General features: G+C 40.1%; 1 protein-coding gene across 2 annotated transcripts in view; it reads right to left on the reverse strand.

The window, feature by feature from the left end:
* tm6sf2b (transmembrane 6 superfamily member 2b) overlaps nucleotides 1–20,977 on the reverse strand; it is a 73,275-nt gene extending 52,298 nt beyond the window's left edge. Inside the window, exons 1-3 of one of the 2 annotated variants that reach the window (XM_061977845.1) lie at nucleotides 20,947–20,977; nucleotides 20,708–20,818; nucleotides 11,941–12,044 (exon numbers count right to left, since the gene is read on the reverse strand). In XM_061977845.1, coding sequence (XP_061833829.1) covers nucleotides 11,941–12,044; nucleotides 20,708–20,787 — 184 coding nt within the window. In that variant the 5' untranslated portion in view covers nucleotides 20,788–20,818; nucleotides 20,947–20,977. Of the gene's footprint in view, nucleotides 1–11,940; nucleotides 12,045–20,707; nucleotides 20,901–20,946 lie in introns of those variants that run through there. The other variant, XM_061977844.1, reaches the window with a different exon arrangement.
* Between the last annotated feature and the right edge of the window lie 3,200 nt (nucleotides 20,978–24,177).

Raw genomic sequence — 24,177 nt, forward strand, 5'->3', positions numbered from 1 at the left:
ATGAAATTACACGGCGGGCCAAATTTGGCCCACGGGCCAGTTTGACACCCATGCTCTAACCACTAGGCCACTGACTAGGTTATTTGTTGGCTGTGATGTAATTTGGGACATTTTAAAAGTTCAAGTTAAAGCACCACTGATAGTCACACACACACTAGGTGTGGTGAAATCTGTCCTCTGCATTTGACCCATCCCCTTGTTCCACCCCCTGGGAGGTGAGGGGAGCAGTGAGCAGCAGCGGTGGCCGCGCTCGGGAATCATTTTTGGGGATTTAACCCCCAATTCCAACCCTTGATGCTGAGTGCCAAGCAGGGAGGTAATGGGTCCCATTTTTATAGTCTTTGGTATGACTCAGCACGGCCAAAAGTCAGTCATGCTAATTTTCGTTATTTCATACCGTGAAGTGAATGTTAGCATAATAAACTAGTTTGCTGTAGCAGGGTATCCGCAGGGTCTTAAAAAATCGAAAAAAGTTTTAAATCCAATAATTTGAATTTAATTATATAAAAATATAACACGATACATCAGTATATACTGTACGTATATATAATGTGTAAAATATTATATATATGTTATATTTTATATTGCTACTATGGTACATTTTTAGTCTACTTTATACCTGCATTATCCTTTCCATCCTTACACTTTCCATCCTTTGTAACTGACCTACTGTGTGGAACAATTTCCCTTGTGGATCATTAAAGTTTGTCTAAGTTAAGGCCTTAAAATGTCTCAAATTCTCCTAAAATCTCAAAAGGTCTTAATACGATTTTGAAAGGTCTTAAAAATCTATTGACGTTACTTTTATTTAAAACATGCATACACTTCAGTCTCGCTTTGAAATGTTTCGATTTTTGAGGACGCTAAAACGTAACTACACAGCGGAATTAACTGTGCTGCCCGGTCAGAAGTTATAGTTTTGCAATTTTTTTATTCTGACTTCCAAACAAATCTTAGTTCACAACAGAGAGGTTTCTGGTGTTTTTAGTTAGGTTAAGCATTTTGTATTCCAATGTGAAAGAGCAGTGAATAAATTAATTTACTTTGCAAATAATTCCGGGTCTCCAATTTTCCTTCAAGTTTTATTGTATTTTTTTTGCCTGTATCAATGTGAAATGGGTCTTAAATTGTATTCATTATGGTCTTAAAAAATGGTCTTAAGTTTGGCTTGTTGAAACCTGCAGAGACCCTGGGTAGAGCGCTTAAAATACATATTTTGTGGTGTTTCTTTATCCATTTAAGTTTTTTACACAGCATAATGCAATTGTTATTGTAGTATGCTTGAGTATGTAATTGGCTGTGTGCGCATGTCTTTAATGTAAGCATCCTTTCTGCTTGTATGTTTTCAGTTTTACCCTTTTTACAGTCAATTACCCTGTGGACAAGAAGACGTTTTTCAGAGTGTTTGATCAAGGAAAGGTGTTAGGGTAAAGCCAAGATATTCCTACATATTGAGGGCGGCATAGGTTGTAGTGTTGTCCCGATACCAATATTTTGGTACCGGTACCAACATTTTTTCAGTACTTTTCTAAATAAAGGGGACCACAAAAATTTGCAATATTGGCTTTATTTTAACAAAAAATCTTAGGGTACATTAAACATATGTTGCTTATTGCAAGTTTGTCCTTAAATAAAATAGTGAACATACAAGTCTTGTATTAGTACAAACCCCGTTTCCATATGAGTTGGGAAATTGTGTTAGATGTAAATATAAACGGAATACAACGATTTGCAAATCCTTTTCACCCATATTCAATTGAATGCAATACAAACAAGATATTTGATGTTCAAACTCATAAACTTTTTTTTTTTTTGCAAATAATTAACTTAATTTCATGGCTGCAACACGTGCCAAAGTAGTTGGGAAAGGGCATGTTCACCACTGTGTTACATCACCTTTCCTTTTAACAACACTCAGTAAACGTTTGGGAACTGAGGAGACACATTTTTTAAGCTTCTCAGGTGGAATTATTTCCCATTCTTGCTTGATGTGCAGCTTAAGTTGTTCAACAGTCCGGGGGTCTCCGTTGTGGTATTTTAGGCTTCATAATGCGCCACACATTTTCAATGGGAGACAGGTCTGGACTACAGGCAGGCCAGTCTATTACCCGCACTCTTTTACTATGAAGCCACGTTGATGTAACACGTGGCTTGGCATTGTCTTGCTGAAATAAGCAGGGGCGTCCATGGTAACGTTGCTTGGATGCCAACATATGTTGCTCCAAAACCTGTATGTACCTTTCAGCATTAATGGTGCCTTCACATATGTGTAAGTTACCCATGTCTTGGGCACTAATACACCCCCATACCATCACAGATGCTGGTTTTTCAACTTTGCGCCTATAACAATCCGGATGGTTCTTTTCCTCTTTGGTCCGGAGGACACGACGTCCACAGTTTCCAAAAACAATTTGAAATGTGGACTCGTTTTTCATTTCTTGTTACTATCTGCTTACTGTCTCTTTTATCATGTTCTATCTACACTTCTGTTCAATTGTAATAATCACTTATTCTTCTGTTGTTTGATACTTTACATTAGTTGTGGATGATAACACAAATTTGGGTATCAATCCGATACCAAGTAGTTACAGGATCATACATTGGTCATATTCAAAGTCCCCATGTGTCCAGGGGCTTATTTCCTGAGTTTATAAACATAATATACCGGTACTTTTCAGAGGCGGTATAGTACCATACAGTATATGATTCATTAGAATCGTGGTACTATATTACCGTAATACCGGTATACCGTACAACCCTAATGGGTTTTAAACTTGTAAACAGTGGCGTCTGAAGCTGCATCCATTTTAATGTTGGAGCTGGAAATAATATTTTTATAACAAAGGTCACTTTTGATGTTCACACTGCTTCGAAACCGGAAGAGAAGACGTTCGCAAAGTTTTTTAAGTGGGTGCAAACTCTGAACAAGTCCGGCAGAGGACGGGCGAATTTGCAACGCTAGTTGGCCGTTCGGGACATTGAACAAGAGAGAATGAAGTGAATTAATAACTCATTTTACGTTTTGCATTTGGTGAATGTTCATATTCATTTTGGAGAAAACAAACCACCAAGTTAAAGTTAGTTTGAGCACATAATAAGGTAAGGCCCCTTAGTTTGATATTCGCAGGTGGATTGGATCACTTCTTGTAGGAAAGAGGCCCTAATTGGGACCTTGGAATGCAAAAGTGATAGCACTATCCTTGAGAAGAGATTACCTGTCTAGCTCAACGTCAATATTTAAGTTATAAAGCAGTGGTTTTCCAGACACTTACACACAAACATCTCCTTATATGGTCGGGAGGTGCTCACCAGTCTTAGCACACAGAGACAGGAAGGAGGAATTTGTTGAAAGGACTAGTTGGTACAATCCCTGGGGACTCTGCATGGCAGGGGCATCCTCCTCCCTGAGCCAGGCTTGCACCTGACCACATACCTGAGTGAGGCTAGGTGACACTGCTGGGAGGCTTTCGTACCATTGGGACACATCTTCAGTTGTGTGCCCCAGCGTCACGGGGTGTTTTGGCCCGGCTTACCACAAGACACCCTCTGCCGAGGAAGGGCCCACCCCAGGGTGATCAAATCCCTGGGTGTTAGCCTTAGCAGCCCAGCTGCTGTCACTCCTCTTCAACCACAGCCAATGGCTAGTCCTCTCTGCAGTGTTGGCTAGCTCTTTAAAGGCCTACTGAAACCCACTACTACCGACCACGCAGTCTGATAGTTTATACATCAATGATGAAATCTTAACATTGCAACACATGCCAATACGGCATGCCAATTTTGCGCGAAATATCCTGCTGAAAACGTCTCGGTATGATGACGTCTGCGCGTGACGTCACGGATTGTAGAGGACATTTTGGGAAAGCATGGTGGCCAGCTATTAAGTTGTCTGTTTTCATCGCAAAATTCCACAGTAGTCTGGACATCTGTGTTGGTGAATCTTTTGCAATTTGTTCAATGAACAATGGAGACAGCAAAGAAGAAAGCTGTAGGTGGGAAGCGGTGTATTGCGGCAGGTGTTGTGCCAGATAACGTAGAATGCACCCCCTGACTGTTGTGCCGGATAACGCAGCCGGTGTTTCATTGTTTACATTCCCGGAAGATGACCGTCAAGCTTTACCATTGGCCTGTGGAGAACTGGGACAACAGAGACTCTTACCAGGAGGACTTTGAGTTGGATGCGCAGACGCGATACCGTGAGTACGCATGCAGCTGCGGCTTCCAAACATTTGATCGCTTGCCCGTACGTGCGTGCCGCTACGTAACTTTGGGGAAATACTGTATATGTGCTGTATGAACTTTGGGGAGGTGAACGGTACTTTGGGCTGTGGGATTGAATGTGTTGTGCAGGTGTTTGAGTTGTATTGGCGGGTTATATGGACGGGAGGGGGGAGGTGTTTGTTATGCGGGATTAATTTGTGGCATATTAAATATAAGCCTGGTTGTGTTGTTGTGGCTAATAGAGTATATATATGTCTTGTGTTTATTTACTGTTTTAGTCATTCCCAGCTGAATATCAGGTCCCATCCGCCTCTCACAGCATCTTCCCTATCTGAATCGCTCCCACTGCCCTCTAGTCCTTCACTCTCACTTTCCTCATCCACTAATCTTTCATCCTCGCTCAAATTAATGGGGAAATCGTCGCTTTCTCGGTCCGAATCGCTCTCGCTGCTGGTGGCCATGATTGTAAACAATGTGCAGATGTGAGGAGCTCCACAACTTGTGACGTCACGCTACTCGTCTGCTACTTCCAGTACAGGCAAGGCTTTTTTATCAGCGACCAAAAGTTGCGAACTTTATCGTCGATGTTCTCTACTAAGTCCTTTCAGCAAAAATATGGCAATATCGCGAAATGATCAAGTATGACACATAGAATGGACCTGCTAGACCCGTTTAAATAAGAAAATCGAATTTCAGTAGGCCTTTTAATGGCCTGTCTGTGAACCTACCCCCAACCTCCCTAAGGAGCTTCGCAGTTGTAATGCAAAAGTGATAGCCCTATCCTCGAGAAGAGACTACCTGTCTAGCTCAACCCCAACATTTAAGTTATAAATCAGTTGTTTTCCAGGCACTTACACACGAACATCTCCTTTTATGGTCAGGATGTGCTCACCTGACTTAGGAGGAATATAAAACTGATGGTTTGGCTTTTCCAAGTTAGGAGTGCCTTATTTTCTTGACCTCCTCCAGGAACTGCAGTCCTGTAAAATGACGCTCGGTTGTAAAAAAGCAACTTTAGGTTCAGTAAAGCGTCTCCGAAGTCTCTTTTGATCCAGCGGCACTGCCGTGTCACCCTTCTGTACGGACGAGGATGACAAGACCAGAAATACACATCAAGAGCTATGTAATTTGAAAATAAACAAAACTTACAATAGTTATTTAACACCTGCTATTCAACATTCCCTCTCAGGTGCACACCAGCGCAATTGCACACTGCTCACACGTCTTCTGCGCACAGCAAATCTATGCCGCTTACAAAATATAATACAACCAATACTCTCAACAAAATAAACACATAAAAATATAATGTTTGATTTTGTAATGCAACTCTGTGAGTGACAGGCCACAACGAGTGGCCAGATAAAGCAATATTCGTCAAAACTGTTCAATTATTTTAACGTCTGGCAAAGACGCTTTCAGGACAGGAGGTCCATTGGTCACTTTATTGAGCAAAGCTGTTTATTGCTGGCCGTAATCACACCAAAAAAATGTGTAAAAAACGTCTATCTAGCAAAACTGGTTATTTTCTGCCGTACAAACCAGGCCAAAAGCAACTCTTTGTCATCTGTCATATCAACAGCAGTCGCTCACCCTTTTGTCACTTGCACCAACACACTCACTCATGGAACCCAGCCACTGACGTATTTCTGGCCACACTAAGTCAGACAACTCCAACACCACACATAAAACTGCAAATGACACGTCGTTACGCTATGACTACCCAATCAGATGTGAACTTATATTATACTGTCATTAAGATATTAATCATGAAATGTTAGTAGATTACATAAATGCTCATAAAAATATGTTTTACAGACAGAAAGATACAGGAATGTAGACTTTATCCCATGCTTACATCTCATTGTGCAATATGTGAATGTTTTAAGGGGAACCAAATATGATCTCTGACAGGGGTTCAACTATCTAATATTTATTTCCAAAGCAGGACCCCCACCCAGACAAGCAACACTAGTTTGAGCAGAAATATGTCGTAAGGGAATTAATACACAATAAAACATTAACAAAATGCTTTGTCACGTGTATGGTTTTTGAAGTACTACCTTTATGACATGAAAAAAAACAAGTAATGTAAAAAAAACATGGCGTTTACTTTTTGATGTCAAAATAAAACACAAAGCAGTATGACTAATGAAGATGAACTCTAATAAACAAGCGTTGTTCTTTTACAATGCTTCCTAGTGCAGTGTTTTTCAACCACTGGTGTGCTGTGAGATAGAGTCTGGTGTGCCGTGGGAGAATATGTAATTTCGCCTATTTGGGTTAAAAATATTTTTTGCAAACCAGTAATAATGATCTGCAAATGTGCCGTTGTTGTTGCGTGTCGGTGCTGTCTAGACCGCGGCAGAGTACCCATGTTGTACTCTTCCATATCAGTAGGTGGCAGCCGGTAGCTAATTGCTTTGTAGATGTCGGGAACATGGTTTGTTGTGATCACATTATGCAGACGACAGCGTGCAGGTAAAAAGGTATCTAATGCTTAAACCAAAAATAAACAAAAGGCGAGTGCCGCTAAGAAAAGGCATTGACGCTAGGGAAGGCTATGCAGAACGAAACTAAAACTGAACTGGTGGCAAAGTAAACAAAAACAGAATGCTGGACGACAGCAAAGACTTACGGCGTGCGGAGCAGACGGCGTTCACAAATTACATCCGAACATGACATGACAGTCAACAATGTACAGAAGACATGAAACTTCTACAGCAAAATACCAACAAAACAGGACAAGCCAGCAAAATAGGAGCGCAAGACAAGAACTAAAACACTACACACAGGAAGACACCAAAAAAAAACCCAAATAAGTCACAGCGTGATGTGACAGTACTTTGAGACAAGAACTATAGTCGTGCATAGTTGGTTATGGTTTGAATTCTTATCCAAAACTTGTGAGAACAACTTTTTATTGTCAATATCAGCTGCTAAGTTTGAATGTTTTTATGTTTTCTGCTGGTGTGCCTCCACATTTTTTCAATGACAACAATGTGCCTTGGCTCAAAAAAGGTTGAAAAACACTGTCCTAGTGTTTCAGTACAACAGTTTTGCCAACAAAAAAAAAACAGGAGTGACCTCTCACACCGAATACATAATCTTCACAGCCTGCGCTCAATTTCGATGAGATGACAAAACATTTGAGCTAGTATTGATGTTATTGGAACACTGATACCGTTTGCAGATAAATAAAGGAGTGAGTGAACATCCCAGTCAACAAACTAAAGATTTTATAAACAAGTTGTGACAACGTTCACGACACTTTGCCTGCTGCATGTTTCCTCACCTCGTTAACTCTCAGTCACAGCAGCTGATGGACGCTGTATTGAGAAAATAAAAGCAACATCAAATAGTTGTGTACTTTTAGTGTGGGGACAAATGCGTCTGTCTCCAAGATTGTCCACACCTGTCTCCATCTAAACACAGCAGTGCGCTCTTAAACGCACGGCGGTAAGTGAGGGAAAATGACGTTAAAACAAAACTTTGGGAAGAAAGTTGGTGTCGTCGGTCCGCCATGATTATCAAGTCAAACGACGCTAGTGCGCACGCGCCTGACTTCGTGTTGCTTATAATGCATTATTAAATAACATTTTTCATAATTAAAAAATTAGATGGTATTACTAACCGTCTGGAATTTTATCGCAAATTATCATTATACCGTCTACTGTTACATCCCTCGTCCATTAACAAGTAAAAAGTCAAGGGCAGTCACGGCATGTTCTTGCCGCCGATGCTGGTCAATTTTTTAGGGCATTACGTCAAGTGACAAGGGCGGTCGCTGCACTGGCCGTGGTTAAATTTGAGCCCTGTATTTACAGCAGTTAAATTATTTTTGAAGTTCTTTTACTATGGCGGTTAAAAGAGGGCCGCCTCTCCCTATAGTCCAGTGGTTCTCAAACTTTTTTCACCAAGTATCACTTGGCTCTCCAAGTACCAGCATAATGACCAAAGTTAAAATACAGTAGCATAGTAGGCCTAAGTATTTATTATAAACAAGACAGAGGTTTAATTTAACAAGTATATTTAATATTTTGCCCACTCTAACATTACACACTGTTTGACCAGTAACACTGTGTTTGAATATTTGATTAAGTGATTATTTGACGTACCACTAGATGGAACCTGCGTACCACTACAGTTTGAGAAATCGCTGCTATAGGCAAAAGAAAATATCTGTTTATGAATGACAGGGCGCGTCATATCATATTTTAACACAAACGTATTACCAGCCCCTTCCTCAATGATAAGAATATAGCGGAAAATGTGATTTAATTCATTGTATCAGTGTTGGATTGTTGTGCTGGACAGTTGTACCAGGAACGTGTACAACTCCATTTGTTCATTATTGTTCATGCATGGTGCAAGAGTATGTACGCAATGCGTATTATTTATTGCTCATTTTTGTTTTTTCGTTGCGTTTTACTTTTGTTACTGTTTGTACAAATGGTGCTGCTGAAGTGGCAGCTGATTGCAGCAGCTCTGTGGTCTTTGATGTCCTCCTCTGTGTCTTTAATGTTTAATTTTTGCTTTCATGTGTTTTTCCCTTATTCGCTGTGGACTTTTTGTATCTATACTGTCCATCCATCCATCCATGCAACCACATAATTTCCCCATTGTGGGATGAATATAATCTACCCTATACCATCTTATGTTAAATGTGTTATTTTGCACTAAAAACAATCATTTCCCATTAATTCATGCACCAAATTAAATGACCGTATTTTCCGGACTATAAGGCGCACTTAAAGTGCTTTTTTCTTCTTCTTATCGTTCTTATAACCCGGTGCACCTAATGTAAGGAATAAGTTTGGTTGAGCTTACCCACTTCGAATCAATTTTATTTGGTATATGGTGTAATGATAAGTGTGACCAGTAGATGGCAATCAAACATAAGTGATAAGTAGAGATGTCCGATAATATCGGACTGCCAATATTATCGGCCGATAAATGCTTTAAAATGTAATATTGGAAATTATCGGTATCTGTTTCAAAAAGTAAAATTTATGACTTTTTAAACGTCGCTGTACGGAGTGGTACATGAACTTAGGGAGAAGTACAGAGAAGTTGCGTCTCCCAGTCATACTTGCCAACCCTCCCGATTTTCCCGGGAGACTCCCGAATTTCAGTGCCCCTCCCGAAAATCTCCCAGGTCAACCATTCTCCCGAATTTCTCCCGATTTCCACCCAGACAACAATATTGGGGGCGTGCCTTAAAGGCACTGCCTTTGCGTGCCGGCCAAATCACATATTATTTACGGCTTTTCTCACACACACAAGTGAATGCAAGGCATTCTTGGTCAACAGCCATACAGGTCACACTGAGGGTGGCCGTATAAACATCTTTAACATTGTTACAAATATGCGCCACACTGTGAACCCACACCAAACAAGAATGACAAACACATTTCGGGAGAACATCCGCACCGTAACACAACATAAATACAACAGAACAAATACCTAGAACCCCTTGCAGCACTAACTCTTCCGGAACGCTACAATATACACACCCCCCCCCCCCCACACCTCAACCTCCTCATGAATTTGGAACATGTGAGCATGTTCCAAATTCCAAGCTGCTGTTTTGCGGCATGTTAAATAAAATAATGCACTTTGTGACTTCAATAATAAATATGGCAGTGCCATGTTGGCATTTTTTTCCATAACGTTGGTTGATTTATTTTGGAAAACCTTGTTACATTGTTTAATGCATCCAACGGGGCATAACAACAAAATTAAGCATAATAATGTGTTAATTCCACGACTGTATACATCAGTATCGGTTGATAGTATCGGTTGATATCGGAATCGGTAATTAAGAGTTGGACAATATCGGAATATCGGATATTGGCAAAAAAGCCATTATCGGACATCTCTAGTGATAAGTGTAGGCTGCACCATTTGATGTGCTTCAACATAGGAGTATTATTATTGTGTGTGTAACAGGTAAGACATATTATCTGGCGTTTTGTTTCGAAAATGTAAAAGCAACTTTTGTTACCTTCTGGTACCTGCTGATCTGTATTTAGGATCTGCATAAATCCTGAGAAATTGTGCGCATCCGCCTTTGTAGTCCAAACCGACGCTGTAGTCGATAATCTTCTTCTTTTTCTCTATTTTCTTGTTATGGGACATTCATCCTCCGCTGTTGCCATTTCTAATATAAAGTATTGTAAAATTCTTACTTGTATCTGTCAGTAAACTCGCCATGAAAGCGCTAAAACATACCGGTGTAGTGAGTTTACATTATTCACCCAAAGAACTTTGGTTATTAGACAGTTCCGGTCGGACGGTTTTTCACGGGACACATTTCCGGTGTTGTTGTTTCCGGATGAGGAGACGCTGCTCCGTTATTGATTGAAGTAAAGTCTGAATGTCATTAAAACAGTTAGCTCCATCTTTTGACACTTCTTCCACTCCCGTACTTGCACGCTACACCGCTACAACAAAGATGACGCGGACGCCACGTAAATAAGACCGCCCACAAAACGGCGCATCCTGAAGCGACTGTCAGAAAGCGACTTGAAGATGGTCTGTAAAACATAATCTATGCAACATTTTGACTAAAGAACCACCATTCCATGTTATGTAGGCCAGTGGTCCCCAACCTTTTTGTAGCTGCGGACCGGTCAACGCTTGAAAATTTGTCCCACGGACCGGGGGGGAGGGGTGTATTTATTTTAATTTTATTTTTTTTTGTTCTAAAAAAATACAATCATGTGTGCTTACGGACTGTATCCCTGCAGACTGTATTGATGTATATTGATATATAATGTAGGAACCAGAATATTAATAACAGAAAGAAACAACCCTTTTGTGCGAATGAGTGTGAATGGGGGAGGGAAGTTTTTTGGGTTGGTGCACTAATTATAAGTGTATCTAATGTTTTTTATGTTGATTTAATAAATAAAAAAATAGAATAAAAAAAATATATATATATTTTTGTTTTATTTAATTTATTTTATTTTTATTTTTTATTTTTTATTTCTTGTGCGGTCCGGTACCAAACGATCCACGGTTGGGGACCACTGATGTAGACCACAAGGAAGTGTTTTACATTTAGAAAAAAATAATAATAATATGACTCCCTTATGCGCCCTGTAATTCGGTGAGCCTTATATACGTTTGTATGAAAAAAGATCAAAAATAGATCATTCATCGGCAGTGAGCCTTATAAGCTGGTGTGCCCTATGGTCAGGAAAATGCAGTATTAGATCAAATAAGTTGAAATTAAATAAAGGAGCCCCAATTTAGCTTAGGTTACTGACGACTTGCTTATACAGTTGATAAAGGTTTTGTGATGACTCCAGCTACACTCTGGAACAGATTATTCTTTTTTGATTGTTTCCTATGGGAAGCATTAATTGTGAATATAAACAAAGGGATTTTATTCAACCTTAAAGGCTCCACTGTAGTTACACATTGTGTTTCATTGAAACAAAACAAATGTGTAGGTCATGAGGTTCCTTTCCTGAGCCTGCAGAATTGGAGTCAGTTGTCTCGTATAACATTCCAACAAGCCATACGATTATAAGCAGCTTTCAGGCAGACTCACACAGAATACAATTAGTTCTTTTCACTCTGGCACACGACGTTGCAGAAGTTGGAAATAATTTGTACTTTTTTGGTTAAATTTAAGTTACCTTGGTAGGTTGTAAACAGCTATCAAATGTGACGTGCACATACATTGCAGACGACAAGTAAGTGTTTTATAATTACCAAAGAACAGGACATCTTTCGGTCGGTTTCCCCGAGTGATGATGAGGTAGAGCAGGAAGACCAACACCAACACAGCCATGCCAATCACCAGGATCACATATGGCCTGTAGGAACAGTGCATCATGTATACATATTTGCGGATACTGCATTAAACACCCATATATCCCTATGATTTTTTGCGTTGGACTAATTGTGATTCCCTCATGGAAGCTGTGTTATCCTGCCAGTGCTAGTAAATGATGCAGAGAGGGGGGAGAAGATGGCCATTATGCAAGAACAAAGAGAAATATAACTGTGGTGTGAGGAACATTTTTAATCACAGAGATATCTAAGTTGTGCAATATAAAACTGCATCTTCACGTCGCACTCTCACATACCCTGCATCACCTTGACCTTGTTCAATTACAAATCCCGTTTCCATATGAGTTGGGAAATTGTGTTAGATGTAAATATAAATGGAATACAATGATTTGCAAATCATTTCCAACCCATATTCAATTGAATGCACTACAAAGACAACATATTTGATGTTCAAACTCATAAGCTTTATTTTTTTTTTGCAAATAATAATTAACTTAGAATTGAATGGCTGCAACACGTGCCAAAGTAGTTGGGAAAGGGCATGTTCACCACTGTGTTACATCACCCTTTCTTTTAACAACACTCAATAAACGATTGGGAACTGAGGAAACTAATTGTTGAAGCTTTGAAAGTGGAATTCTTTCCCATTCTTGTTTTATGTAGAACTTCAGTCGTTCAACAGTCCGGGGTCTTCGCTGTCGTATTTTACGTTTCATAATGCGCCACACATTTTTGATGGGAGACAGGTCTGGACTGCAGGCGGGCTAGGAAAGTACCCGCACTTTTATTTTACGAAGCCACGCTGTTGTAACACGTGCTGAATGTGACTTGAAATTGTCTTGCTGAAATAAGCAGGGGCGTCTATGAAAAAGACGGCGCTTAGATGGCAGCATTAATGGTGTCCACATTTCAAATTGTTTTTGGAAACTGTGGACGTCGTGTCCTCCGGACCAAAGAGGAAAAGAACCATCCGGATTGTTATAGGCACAAAGTTGAAAAGCCAGCATCTGTGATGGTATGGGGGTGTATTAGTGCCCAAGGCATGGGTAACTTACACATCTGTGAAGGCGCCATTAATGCTGAAAAGTACATACAGGTTTTTGGAGCAACATATGTTGCCATCCAAGCAACGTTACCATGGACGCCCCTGCTTATTTCAGCAAGACAATGCCAAGCCACGTGTTACATCAACGCGGCTTCATAGTAAAAAAAGTGCGGGTACTACACTGGCCTGCCTGTAGTCCAGACCTGTCTCCTATTGAAAATGTGTAGCGCATTATGAAGCCTAAAATACCACAACGGAGACCCCCGGACTGTTGAACAACTTAAGTTGTACATCAAGCAAGAATGGGAAAGAATTCCACCTGAGAAGCTTAAAAAATGTGTCTCCTCAGTTCCCAAACGTTTACTGAGTGTTGTTAAAAGGAAAGGCCATGTAACACAGTGGTGAACGTGCCCTTTCCCAACTACTTTGGCACGTGTTGCAGCCATGAAATTCTAAGTTAATTATTATTAGCAAAAAAAAATAAAGTTTGAGTTTGAACATCAAATATCTTGTCTTTGTAGTGCATTCAATTGAATATGGGTTGAAAAGGATTTGCAAATCATTGTATTCCGTTTATATTTACATCTAACACAATTTCCCAACTCATATGGAAACGGGGTTTGTATGTTCCTTTTGTTGTAGCACACTTTGATTTATAAAGGCGAAATCAATCAACGGCAAGTAAGAGTGGGACGAAGCCAAGCGAGCTGAGGCCAAACACGCCGATGCTTTTGTACAATAGGAAAAGAAAAATGAGCTCAAGGTGTCTTCCCTGCATACAACAACATCACGACACCCATGTGAAAAGGAAGAAAAACAAATGCATGGGAAGATTTATGCACACAATGCTGCTTGTTTGCAGAGTGGGAAGAGCTCAGGGGTTACTTTATGTCAAGAGGCTTTCACTCTTCACTCTTGGCTGCAGTTGGTATTGATCGGCCATGTCCACAATCAAAAAAGAGCTTGTTTGAGTGTGTGTTTAACCACTGACTTTGTCTATATAAGCCTTGTTGCTCCTGCATGTTCATGCATTGGCAGTGTGGATATTTCAATCCACTGCCTGAGGTAGTAATATCTCGTGCATTTACAGTCACATACGTTCCATTAAAGGTAAATATGTGACACTAACTATCTATTGAGATCAACTCAAGGGAATATTGCTATTGGGTAATTATTATTATTGTGTAGTCGCAAAGTTGAACATGCTCACTTCACTGGTCTTTTGGGTTGGTTGCAGAGTAGATAGTGTCCTCTAGTGGAGGTAAAACAAAAGAGTACATTTTAAAGGCCCTACAACCGCAGTCATTGTGTGCTCCTCGAATCTTCAATGAGGTATAGTGGAACCTTCATGTAGAACACAATTCCATAGGAATTCATGCAGTCACGTGCGGTCAGGACAGTCCGGGTGTCATTTGCAGGCCTCTTGTGTAATTCGTAAATAAAAACAGAATACAATGATTTGCAAATCTTTGTCAACTTATATTCAATTGAATGGACTGCAAAGACAAGATATTTAATGTTCCAACTGAGGAACTTTTTTTTTTTTTTTTTTTTTGCAAATAATCATTAACTTGAAATTTAATGGCAGCCACACATTGCAAAAAAAGTTGGCACAGGGGCATTTTTACCACTGTGTTACATGGTCTTTTCTTTTAACAACCCTCAGTAAACGTTTGGGAACTGAGAAGCTTTTGAGGTGGAATTATTTCCCATTCTTGCTTGATGTACCACAACGGGGTATCCGTTGTGGTATTTTACGCTTCATAATGCGCAATAGGAGACAGGTCTGGACTACAGACAGGCCAGTCTAGTACCTGCACTCTTTTACTATGAGGCCACGCTGTTGTAACACGTGGCTTGGCATTGTCTTGCTGAAATAAGCAGCATATGGCAACGTATGTTGCTCCAAAACCTGTATGTACCTTTCAGCATGAATGGTGGCTTCACTGATGCATAAATTACCCATGCCTTTGGCTCTAATCCACCCCCATACCATCACAGATGCTGGCTTTTGAACTTTGCGCCTATAACAATCCGGATGGTTCTTTTCCTCTTTGTTCCGGAGGACACGACGTCCACAGTTTCCAAAAACAATTTGAAATGTGGACTCGTCAGACCACAGAACACTTTTACACTTTGCATCAGTCCATCTTAGATGAGTTTGGGCCCAGCGAAGCCGACTGCGTTTCTGGGTGTTGTTGATAAATGGCTTTGGCTTTGCATAGTAGAGTTTTAACTTGCACTTACTGACAGTGGTTTTCTGAAATGTTCCTGAGCCCATGATGCAGTACCGCCTCAGGGATCCAAGGTCACGCGTATTCTATGTTATGTGCAGTGATTTCTCCAGATTCTCTGAACCTTTTGATGATATTACAGACCTTAGATGGTGAAATCCCTAAATTCCTTGCAATAGCTGGTTGAGAAATGTTGTTCTTAAACTGTTGGACAATTTGCTCACGCATACATTTTAATCATAACCATGACATTTTAATTCTCTTAAACTAAAGTGAAACTGGTCTCCCTTTGAAGACGTCTGACAGAGACTGAAGGAGTCTGTTTGCAGAGTGTCACTGTCACCTAAGTGGCTTTTATAGGTATTGCTAGAATGTGTATCATAAGTGTACTGCACTGTATTTCATTGATATTCTACTTCAAAATAAAGTACTTGTGCAAATTATATGCTCCAATTAATTTATCTACAGTAGGTTGTGTTTTCTTCCTGATCGTGGCAGTGGCAAAACTGTGCCATGCACTTTATACTTACGAACAATTGTCTGCACAGTTGCTCTTGGGACCTTAAGCTGCTTTGAAATGGCTCCAAGGTTGTTCAAGTCAATGATTCGTTTTTTCAGATCTATGCTGAGTTCCTTTGACTTTCCCATTGTCGCGTTTGTAACCGAGTCTAATGACTGCATCACATGAGCCCTATTTAAATGGGCTCAGAGAAGTCAACAGCTGTCGTCAATCATAATCACTCACGTGAAGTTAAAAGGCCATGCCATGAAGCTAATTTGATTTTATTGTAACTTTTCTACATCACCAAAATCGATAATGTATGTTGCTGTATGTATACTTTAGTGACATTTTCAGTAGACCCATAATAAATTCATAAAAGAACCAAACTTCATGAATGTTTTTTGTGACCAACAAGTATGTGCTCCAATCAATCTATCACAAAAAAATAAGAGTTGTAGAAATCATTGTAAACTCAAGACAGCCATGACATGATGTTCTTTTGACCACGACTGTATCTACAAACCCCGTTTCCATATGAGTTGGGAAATTGTGTTAGATGAAAATATAAACGGAAAACAATGATTTGCAAATCCTTTTCAACCCATATTCAATTAAATGCACTACAAAGACAAGATATTTGATGTTCAAACTCATAAACTTTATTTTTTTTTTTGCAAATAATAATTAACTTAGAATTTCATGGCTGCATCACGTGCCAAAGTAGTTGGGAAAGGGCATGTTCACCACTGTGTTACATCACCTTTTCTTTTAACAACACTCAATAAACGATTGGAAACTGAGGAAACTAATTGTTGAAGCTTTGGAAAGTGGAATTATTTCCCATTCTTGTTTTATGTAGAGCTTCAGTCGTTCTACAGTCCGGGATCTCCGCTGTCGTATTTTACGCTTCATAATGCGCCACACATTTTCGATGGGAGACAGGTCTGGACTGCAGGCGGGCCAGGAAAGTACCTGCACTCTTTTTTTACGAAGCCACGCTGTTGTAACACGTGCTGAATGTGGTTTGGCATTGTCTTGCTGAAATAAGCAGGGGCGTCCATGAAAAAGACAGCGCTTTGATGGCAGCATATGTTGTTCCAAAACCTGTATGTACCTTTCAGCATTAATGGTGCCTTCACAGATGTGTAAGTTACCCATGCCTTGGGCACTAAAGCACCCCCATACCATCACAGATGCTGGCTTTTGAACTTTGCGTCGATAACAGTCTGGATGGTTCGCTTCCCCTTTGGTCCGGATGACACGAATATTTCCAAAAACAATTTGAAATGTGGACTTGTCAGACCACAGAACACTTTTCCACTTTGCATGAGTCCATCTTAGATGATCTCGGGCCCAGAGAAGCCGGCGGCGTTTCTGGATGTTGTTGATAAATGGCTTTCGCTTTGCATAGTAGAGTTTTAACTTGCACTTACAGAGAAGCTGTTTTTATACCCAATCATGGCACCCACCTGTTCCCAATTAGCCTGCACACCTGTGGGATGTTCCAAATAAGTGTTTGATGAGCATTCCTCAACTTTATCAGTCTTTATTGCCACCTTTCCCAACTTCTTTGTCACGTGTTGCTGGCATCAAATTCTAAAGTTAATGATTATTTGCAAAAAAAAAAATGTTTATCAGTTTGTAGCATATTCAATTGAATATGGGTTGAAAAGGATTTGCAAATCATTGTATTCCATTTATATTTACATCTAACACAATTTCCCAACTCATATGGAAACAGGGTTTGTATTATCTAAACGGCAGGGTCTCACTAGTTATCAGTTGTGTGGTTGAAAAAAGTAAATAACCGTTTTTGTTGTGGTTAAATCAGGACTCACGTAATGGCTATATTGCTAAGAATAAGCTTCAATACTTTGAGTAGCAGAGTCCAAAAAAAAACTGTGGCTGTAAGCAACCTCCTGGTGTACTTTGTATTAACGTCACAATCATAAGTGCATGGTCATCATCCAGCAGCGTTATCTATACGCTTTACAGTATTAGTTGGGCTATATTTTGCTGTTGGCGTGTAACTCGTGTGTGTTACACTTGCAGTATTGTTGTTTATTATCAACTCATCAGCTGTGTAAAGCTCAGCATTTACTGCTCTTACAAGATTGGTTCTGTGTCATACTTGCCAAACCTCCCGGATTTTCCGGGAGACTCCCGAAATTCAGCGGCTCTCCCGAAAACCTCCCGGGACAAATTTTCTCCCGAAAATCTCCCGAAATTCAGGCGGAGCTGGAGGCCACGCCCCCTCCAGCTCCATGCGGACCTGAGTGATGTGTTGACAGCCTGTTCACACGTCCGCTTTCCCACAATATAAACAGCTAATGATGGAGGGCGAGTTCTTGGTTTCTTATGTGGGTTTATTGTTAGGCAGTTTCATTAACGTCCTCCCAGCGTGGCAACAATACACAACAACAGCAGTCAAGTTTTCGTCTACTGTAAAGCAGTTTGTCTGCCTAAACAGCAATGTTGTGACACTTTTAAACAGGACAATACTGCTATCTACTGTACATGCATATGTGACCCACCCATAATGTGTCACATTTTTGTGTTGATTTATTTATTTTATTTTGTGGTTTGAATTCGTTTTTGGAGCTGTCATTACACATTTATCAGTATTCACATTGGTCAGTAGGGGGCAGTAGGGCGTTTCTTCCCAATTGAATGCTATCACCTGCAGACCGGAAGTGTCTTGTCATTCTGATGAGAGCGACCAGTTTGTGAACAATTGAAACGACCTGTGTGCTTTTTCCTCCTGTATAACAGGTTAGTTTTGGTGAATCAACTCACTGAATAATATCCATGTGATCTTTATAAGTTTAAGTACACATTCTGATGGTGGAGCCTAACTCTAAAGTGTTTGTGAGTTGTAGTTTGTATTTGTGAATGAATCCAGTGCACAGCTGCAGTAATCAATACAAAATGGCGACGTGAGTACGCAATGTTTATATAGGAACTTCTGATCCTAATTCAGACTCCCAAATTAGAGCTCCCGTTTTCTTATTGATTTTATAATGTATATTTGTATAATGTGTGTGTTCTGAAATAGTGACAGAGAATAGAACAAGGATGGACAATTCAACCCTTAACTCAACAATGAGTAGAGGAGTGTTATGTGTGTGTATATGTGTAAATAAATGAACACTGAAATTCAAGTATTTATTGTATTTATTTATATATATATATATATATATATATATATATATATATATATATATATATATATATAGCTAGAATTCACTGAAAGTCAAGTATTTCTTATATATATATCTTAACCACGCCCCCACAAATGCGTGAGCAAATTGTTGAACAGCTTAAGAACAACATTTCTCAACGAACTATTGCAAGGAATTGAGGGATTTCACCATCTACGGTCCGTAATATCATCAAAAGGTTCAGAGAATCTGGAGAAATCACTGCTCGAAAGTGATATTACGGACCTTCAATCCCTCAAGCATCAAAAACCAACATCAGTGTGTAAAGGATATCACCACATGGGCTCAGGAACACTTCAGAAACCCACTGTCAGTAACTACAGTTGTTCGCTACATCTGTAAGTGCAAGTTGAAACTCTACTATGCAAAGCCAAAGCCATTTATCAACAACACCCAGAAACGCTGCCGGCTTTGCTGGGCCCGAGCTCATCTAAGATGGACTGATGCAAAGTGGAAAGTGTTCTGTGGTCTGACGAGTCCACATTTCAAATTGTTTTGGGAAACTGTCGACGTCATGTCCTCCGGACCAAAGAGGAAAAGAACCATCCGGACTGTTAAAGGCGCAAAGTTCAAAAGCCACCATTTGTGATGGTATGGGGGTGTATTAGTGCCCAAGACATGGGTAACTTACACATCTGTGAAGGCACCATTAATGCTGAACGGTACATACAGGTTTTGGAGCAACATATGTTGCCATTCAAGCAACGTAATCATGGACGCCCCTGCTTATTTCAGCAAGACAATGCCAAGCCATGGGTTTACAACAGCGTGGCTTCGTAGTAAAGCCTGTAGTCCAGACCTGTCTCCCATTGAAAATGTTTGGCGCAATATGAAGCCTAAAATACCACAAAGGAGACTGTTGAACAACTTAAGTTGTACATCAAGCAAGAATGGGAAAGAATTCCACCTGAAAATTTTCAAAAAATTGGTCTCTTCAGTTCCCAAACATTTACTGAGTGTTGTTAAAAGGAAAGGCCATGTAACACAGTGGTAAAAATGCCCCTGTGCCAACTTTTTTGCAATGTGTTGCTGCCTTTAAATTCCAAGTTAATGATTATTTGCCAAAAAAAATATGTTTCTCAGTTCGAACATTAAATATCTTGTCTTTGCAGTCTATTCATTTGAATATAAGTTGAAAAGGAATTGCAAATCATTGTATTCTGGTTTTATTTACGGATTACACAACGTGCCAACTTCACTGGTTTTGGGTTTTGTAAATGTGGTCGACAGAAGTACATTTTTCAGTTTTATTTTCCTGTCTGCTAAAAAGCATTTATAAAGTAAAAAAAAATGTTTATTATAAGTATTCACATTTCTAAATATAACAACCTCTTGACAATTATATCCTGATTCTAATTAATACCCCACCGTTTAGGTAAGCAGACCTATGTCCATTTATTGTTCTTTTTTTTTTGCTATCATTGGTAAACTTCTATGTTAGCGTCAGAAAAATAAGATAAGTTTTGTGATGATAACTTGTGGAGTTTCATAACATCTTGACTAATATCACGTTTACTTACTATTTGTTTACTTTTGAGGAATGTTTCCCACTTCTTGGGGGCTTTCAATTTTGGGTGTTTCCTCTGGAAATGTAACTTAACGATTGCTCCGTAAACAACCTTAGCAGTGTATCTAATAATAACGCCACAGACTGACTAGAAAATCAATGGAGGTCACGACTTACTGTTGGAGTGCAGGAACTGTGTTCATGGCATAGAGAATGCCCAGGGCAGAAAAAGAAAAGAAAAAGACAAAAGTCTCCATCGCTTCGGTTCTGACCCTCAGAAGTAGAACCCTGGGGAAAACACGAGTAAAACGTTGAGAAAACAACAAATAAGAGACTATTGATTCAACAACAACCATGCATAACTAGAAGCGATATTATGGAAAATGGAGTAAAAGAAAGCAGGGGCAGGCTCATACCGTGTGGCTGTTCTTGGGGAGGATTAATGAAAGCTCAGCATGCCTGAAGCAGGGAAAATAGTGGCACAAAGACAAAGAGGCTTTGGGGGTGAAAACTTACGCAATTTTCATCCGCTCATACATTTGCATAAGTCGTATGTGCGAATAGACCTGCTGTGTTTCTAAGGGAAAGTGGGACTCACTCTCAAGAAGTGCCTCAAAAGTCAAAACTTGCCCAACTGGAGCCCATCTAGAGCAGAAATGTACAAATTCCCCCCCCCCCCCCCCCCCCCTGAGGGCCACACACGGAACTATCAAAGGGTGTGGAGCCATTTCGATATCTTTCAAAACCGATACAATACTTGCATGTCAGCTTTTTTATCAACGTCAACTTTAAACAATGTTCATGTTACATTACACTTGTTTGCTCTTTCATTCCATATTTATGCTTTTTTTTTTTAAGCGATATTACAAAACCCAAAACCAGTGAAGTTGGCACGTTGTGTAAATCGTAAATAAAAACAAAATACAATGATTTGCAAATCCTTTTCAACTTAAATTCAATTGAATAGACTGCAAAGACCAGATACTTAATGTAAACATTGCAAAAAAGTTGGCACAGGGGCATGTTCACCACTGTGTTACATGGCCTTTCCTTTTAACAACACTCAGTAAACGTTTAGAAAATGAGGAGACCAATTTTTGAAGCTTTTCAGGTGGATTTATTTCCCATTCTTGCTTGATGTACAGCTTAAGTTGTTCAACGGTCCGGGGGTCTCCGTTGTGGTATTTTAGGCTTCATAATGCACCACACATTTTCAAAATGGAGACAGGTCTGGACTACAGGCAGGCCAGTCTAGTACCCGCACTCTTTTACTATGAAGCTGCGCTGTTGTAACCCGTGGCTTGGCATTGTCTTGCTGAAATAAGCAGGGGCGCCCATGATAACGTTGATTGGATGGCAACATATGTTGCTCCAAAACCTTTATGTACCTTTCTGTCAGGCTTGTCCCTGACAGTTTGGTTAAGTTTTAGTTTTTCCTCTGTTTGTTTTATTTCCTGTCAGCACTCTTATTTTGGTTCAGTTTCCTGTTGTTCTCTCTAAGTGCTGTCCCCTCAGCTGTGGCTGATTGGCACCTGGCCACACCTGGTGTCAATCAGCCAGCTGCTATTTATACCTGCCCTGCCCTCCAGTCACAGCTGGATTATTGTCGTCCCTACCTGTCGTGTCGATGTCAGTGTAGCTGTATGCGGTAGCGGTAAGCTATATTCTGCAGCTGTTTGTAGCTTATTATCTTTTTGTTCATAGTCCCTGTTTGCTGGCTCCCTGTTCCCTGTTTTCAGTTTGTCTTCCTAGTTCCTGGTTTGTGTCTTTTCTTTATTTTTACTTTTGGACATTAAATCATGTTTTCCCGCACAATGCCTACCGCCTTCTTTGCATCTTGGGGTTCGTCACCAACACATTGTGACACTTTCAGCATTATTATTGCCTTCACAGATGTGTAAATTACACATGCCTTGGGCACTAATACACCCCCATACCATCACAGATGCTGGCTTTTGAACTTTGCCCCTATAACAATCCGGATGGTTCTTTTCCTCTTTGGTCCGGAGGACACGACGTCCGCAGTTTCCAAAAACAATTTGAAATGTGGACTCGTCAGACCACAGAACACTTTTACAATTTGCATCAGTCCATCTTAGAGCGCGGGCCCAGCGATGCCGGCGGCGTTTCTGGGTGTTGTTGATAAATGGCTTTGGCTTTGCATAGTAGAGTTTGAACTTGCACTTACAGATGATGCGACCAACTGTAGTTACTGACAGTGGTTTTCTGAAGTGTTCCTAAGCCCATGTGGTGATATCCTTTACACACTGATGTCGCTTTTTGATGCAGTACCGCCTGAGGGATCGAAGGTCCGCAATGTCGTCGCTTACGTGCAGTGATTTCTCCAGATTCTCTGAACCTTTTGATATTACGGACCGTAGATGGTGAAATCCCTAAATTCCTTGCAATAGCTCGTTGAGAAATGTTGTTCTTAAACTGTATTACAATTTGCTCACGCATCTGTTGACAAAGTGGTGACCCTCGCTCCATCCTTGTTCGTGAATGACTGAGCATTTCATGGAAGCTGCTTTTATACCCAATCATGGCACCCACCTGTTCCCAATTAGCCTGTTCACCTGTGGGATGTTCCAAATAAGTGTTTGATGAACATGCTCAGTCTTTTTGCCACTTGTGCCAGCTTTTTTGAAAACATGTTGCAGGCCTTCAAATTCCAAATGAGCTAATATTTGCAGAAAATAACAGTTTTCCAGGTCGAACCTTAAGTATCTTGTCTTTGCAGTCTATTCAATTGAATATAGGTTGAAAATTATTTGCAATTTATTATATTCTGTTTTTATTTACGATTTACACAACGTATCAACTTCACTGGTTTTGGGTTTTGTACATCAGAAAAGTGCAATAAATACTAATATCATAGCTGTGGATCAAATCTATTTTTTTATAGTTACTGTTGTAGAGCAGTGATTCTCAAACTCTGTTACGCGGGCTCCATCTAGTCGTACACCAGTGTTACTGGTCAAAAATATCAAATATACCTGTTAAATAAAACCTCTGCCTTGTTTTTAATGAATATTTGGGCCTACTACGTTACTGTATTTTAATGTTGGTTATTATGGTGGTGCTTGGAGAGCCAAGTGTTTTCTGAGGTGGTCTTTGGTAGGGAAAAAAAAGCTTGGGTCAGAGAGTCAGACACAGACCAGTAAATGAAGAGACGTGTTAATTATTTTAACCACTAGATGGCAGCAAACGTCATAACAAACAGTGGATTAGTTGGATGTGAAAGGTGCTGCACTCGAGGTGACCTTCACATGGACATGTATTGACTTTTGGAATAACATTAAAAATATTAAAAACCTCATTTAAGATCCGGGAACAGTTAAATGTGTTATTGTGCAGAATCAACTCTGATACCATGCGTTTGAACTTGCTAATCATTTTAATCCACAAACAAATGGCATGTCTGCAAACACGGGTAATGTGTTGTTGTGGGTGTGCTTCCCACAAGCCTCCTTTCTTGGGGAAAAGGGGAGGGGGGCTACCAGTAAAGATGTGTGTTTGTGTTTGTGTGTGTGTGTATGCGTGTGTGTGTCATTGCTGGAAACAACTGGAGCTCTTCCAGCACGGTTCAATAATAGGAGATGGACCAATGGATGCCAAAACAGGACCTGCAGGAAAAGCAGATCTTG

The sequence above is a fragment of the Nerophis lumbriciformis genome, linkage group LG18 (assembly GCF_033978685.3).
Source record: "Nerophis lumbriciformis linkage group LG18, RoL_Nlum_v2.1, whole genome shotgun sequence".
NCBI lineage: Eukaryota > Metazoa > Chordata > Actinopteri > Syngnathiformes > Syngnathidae > Nerophis > Nerophis lumbriciformis.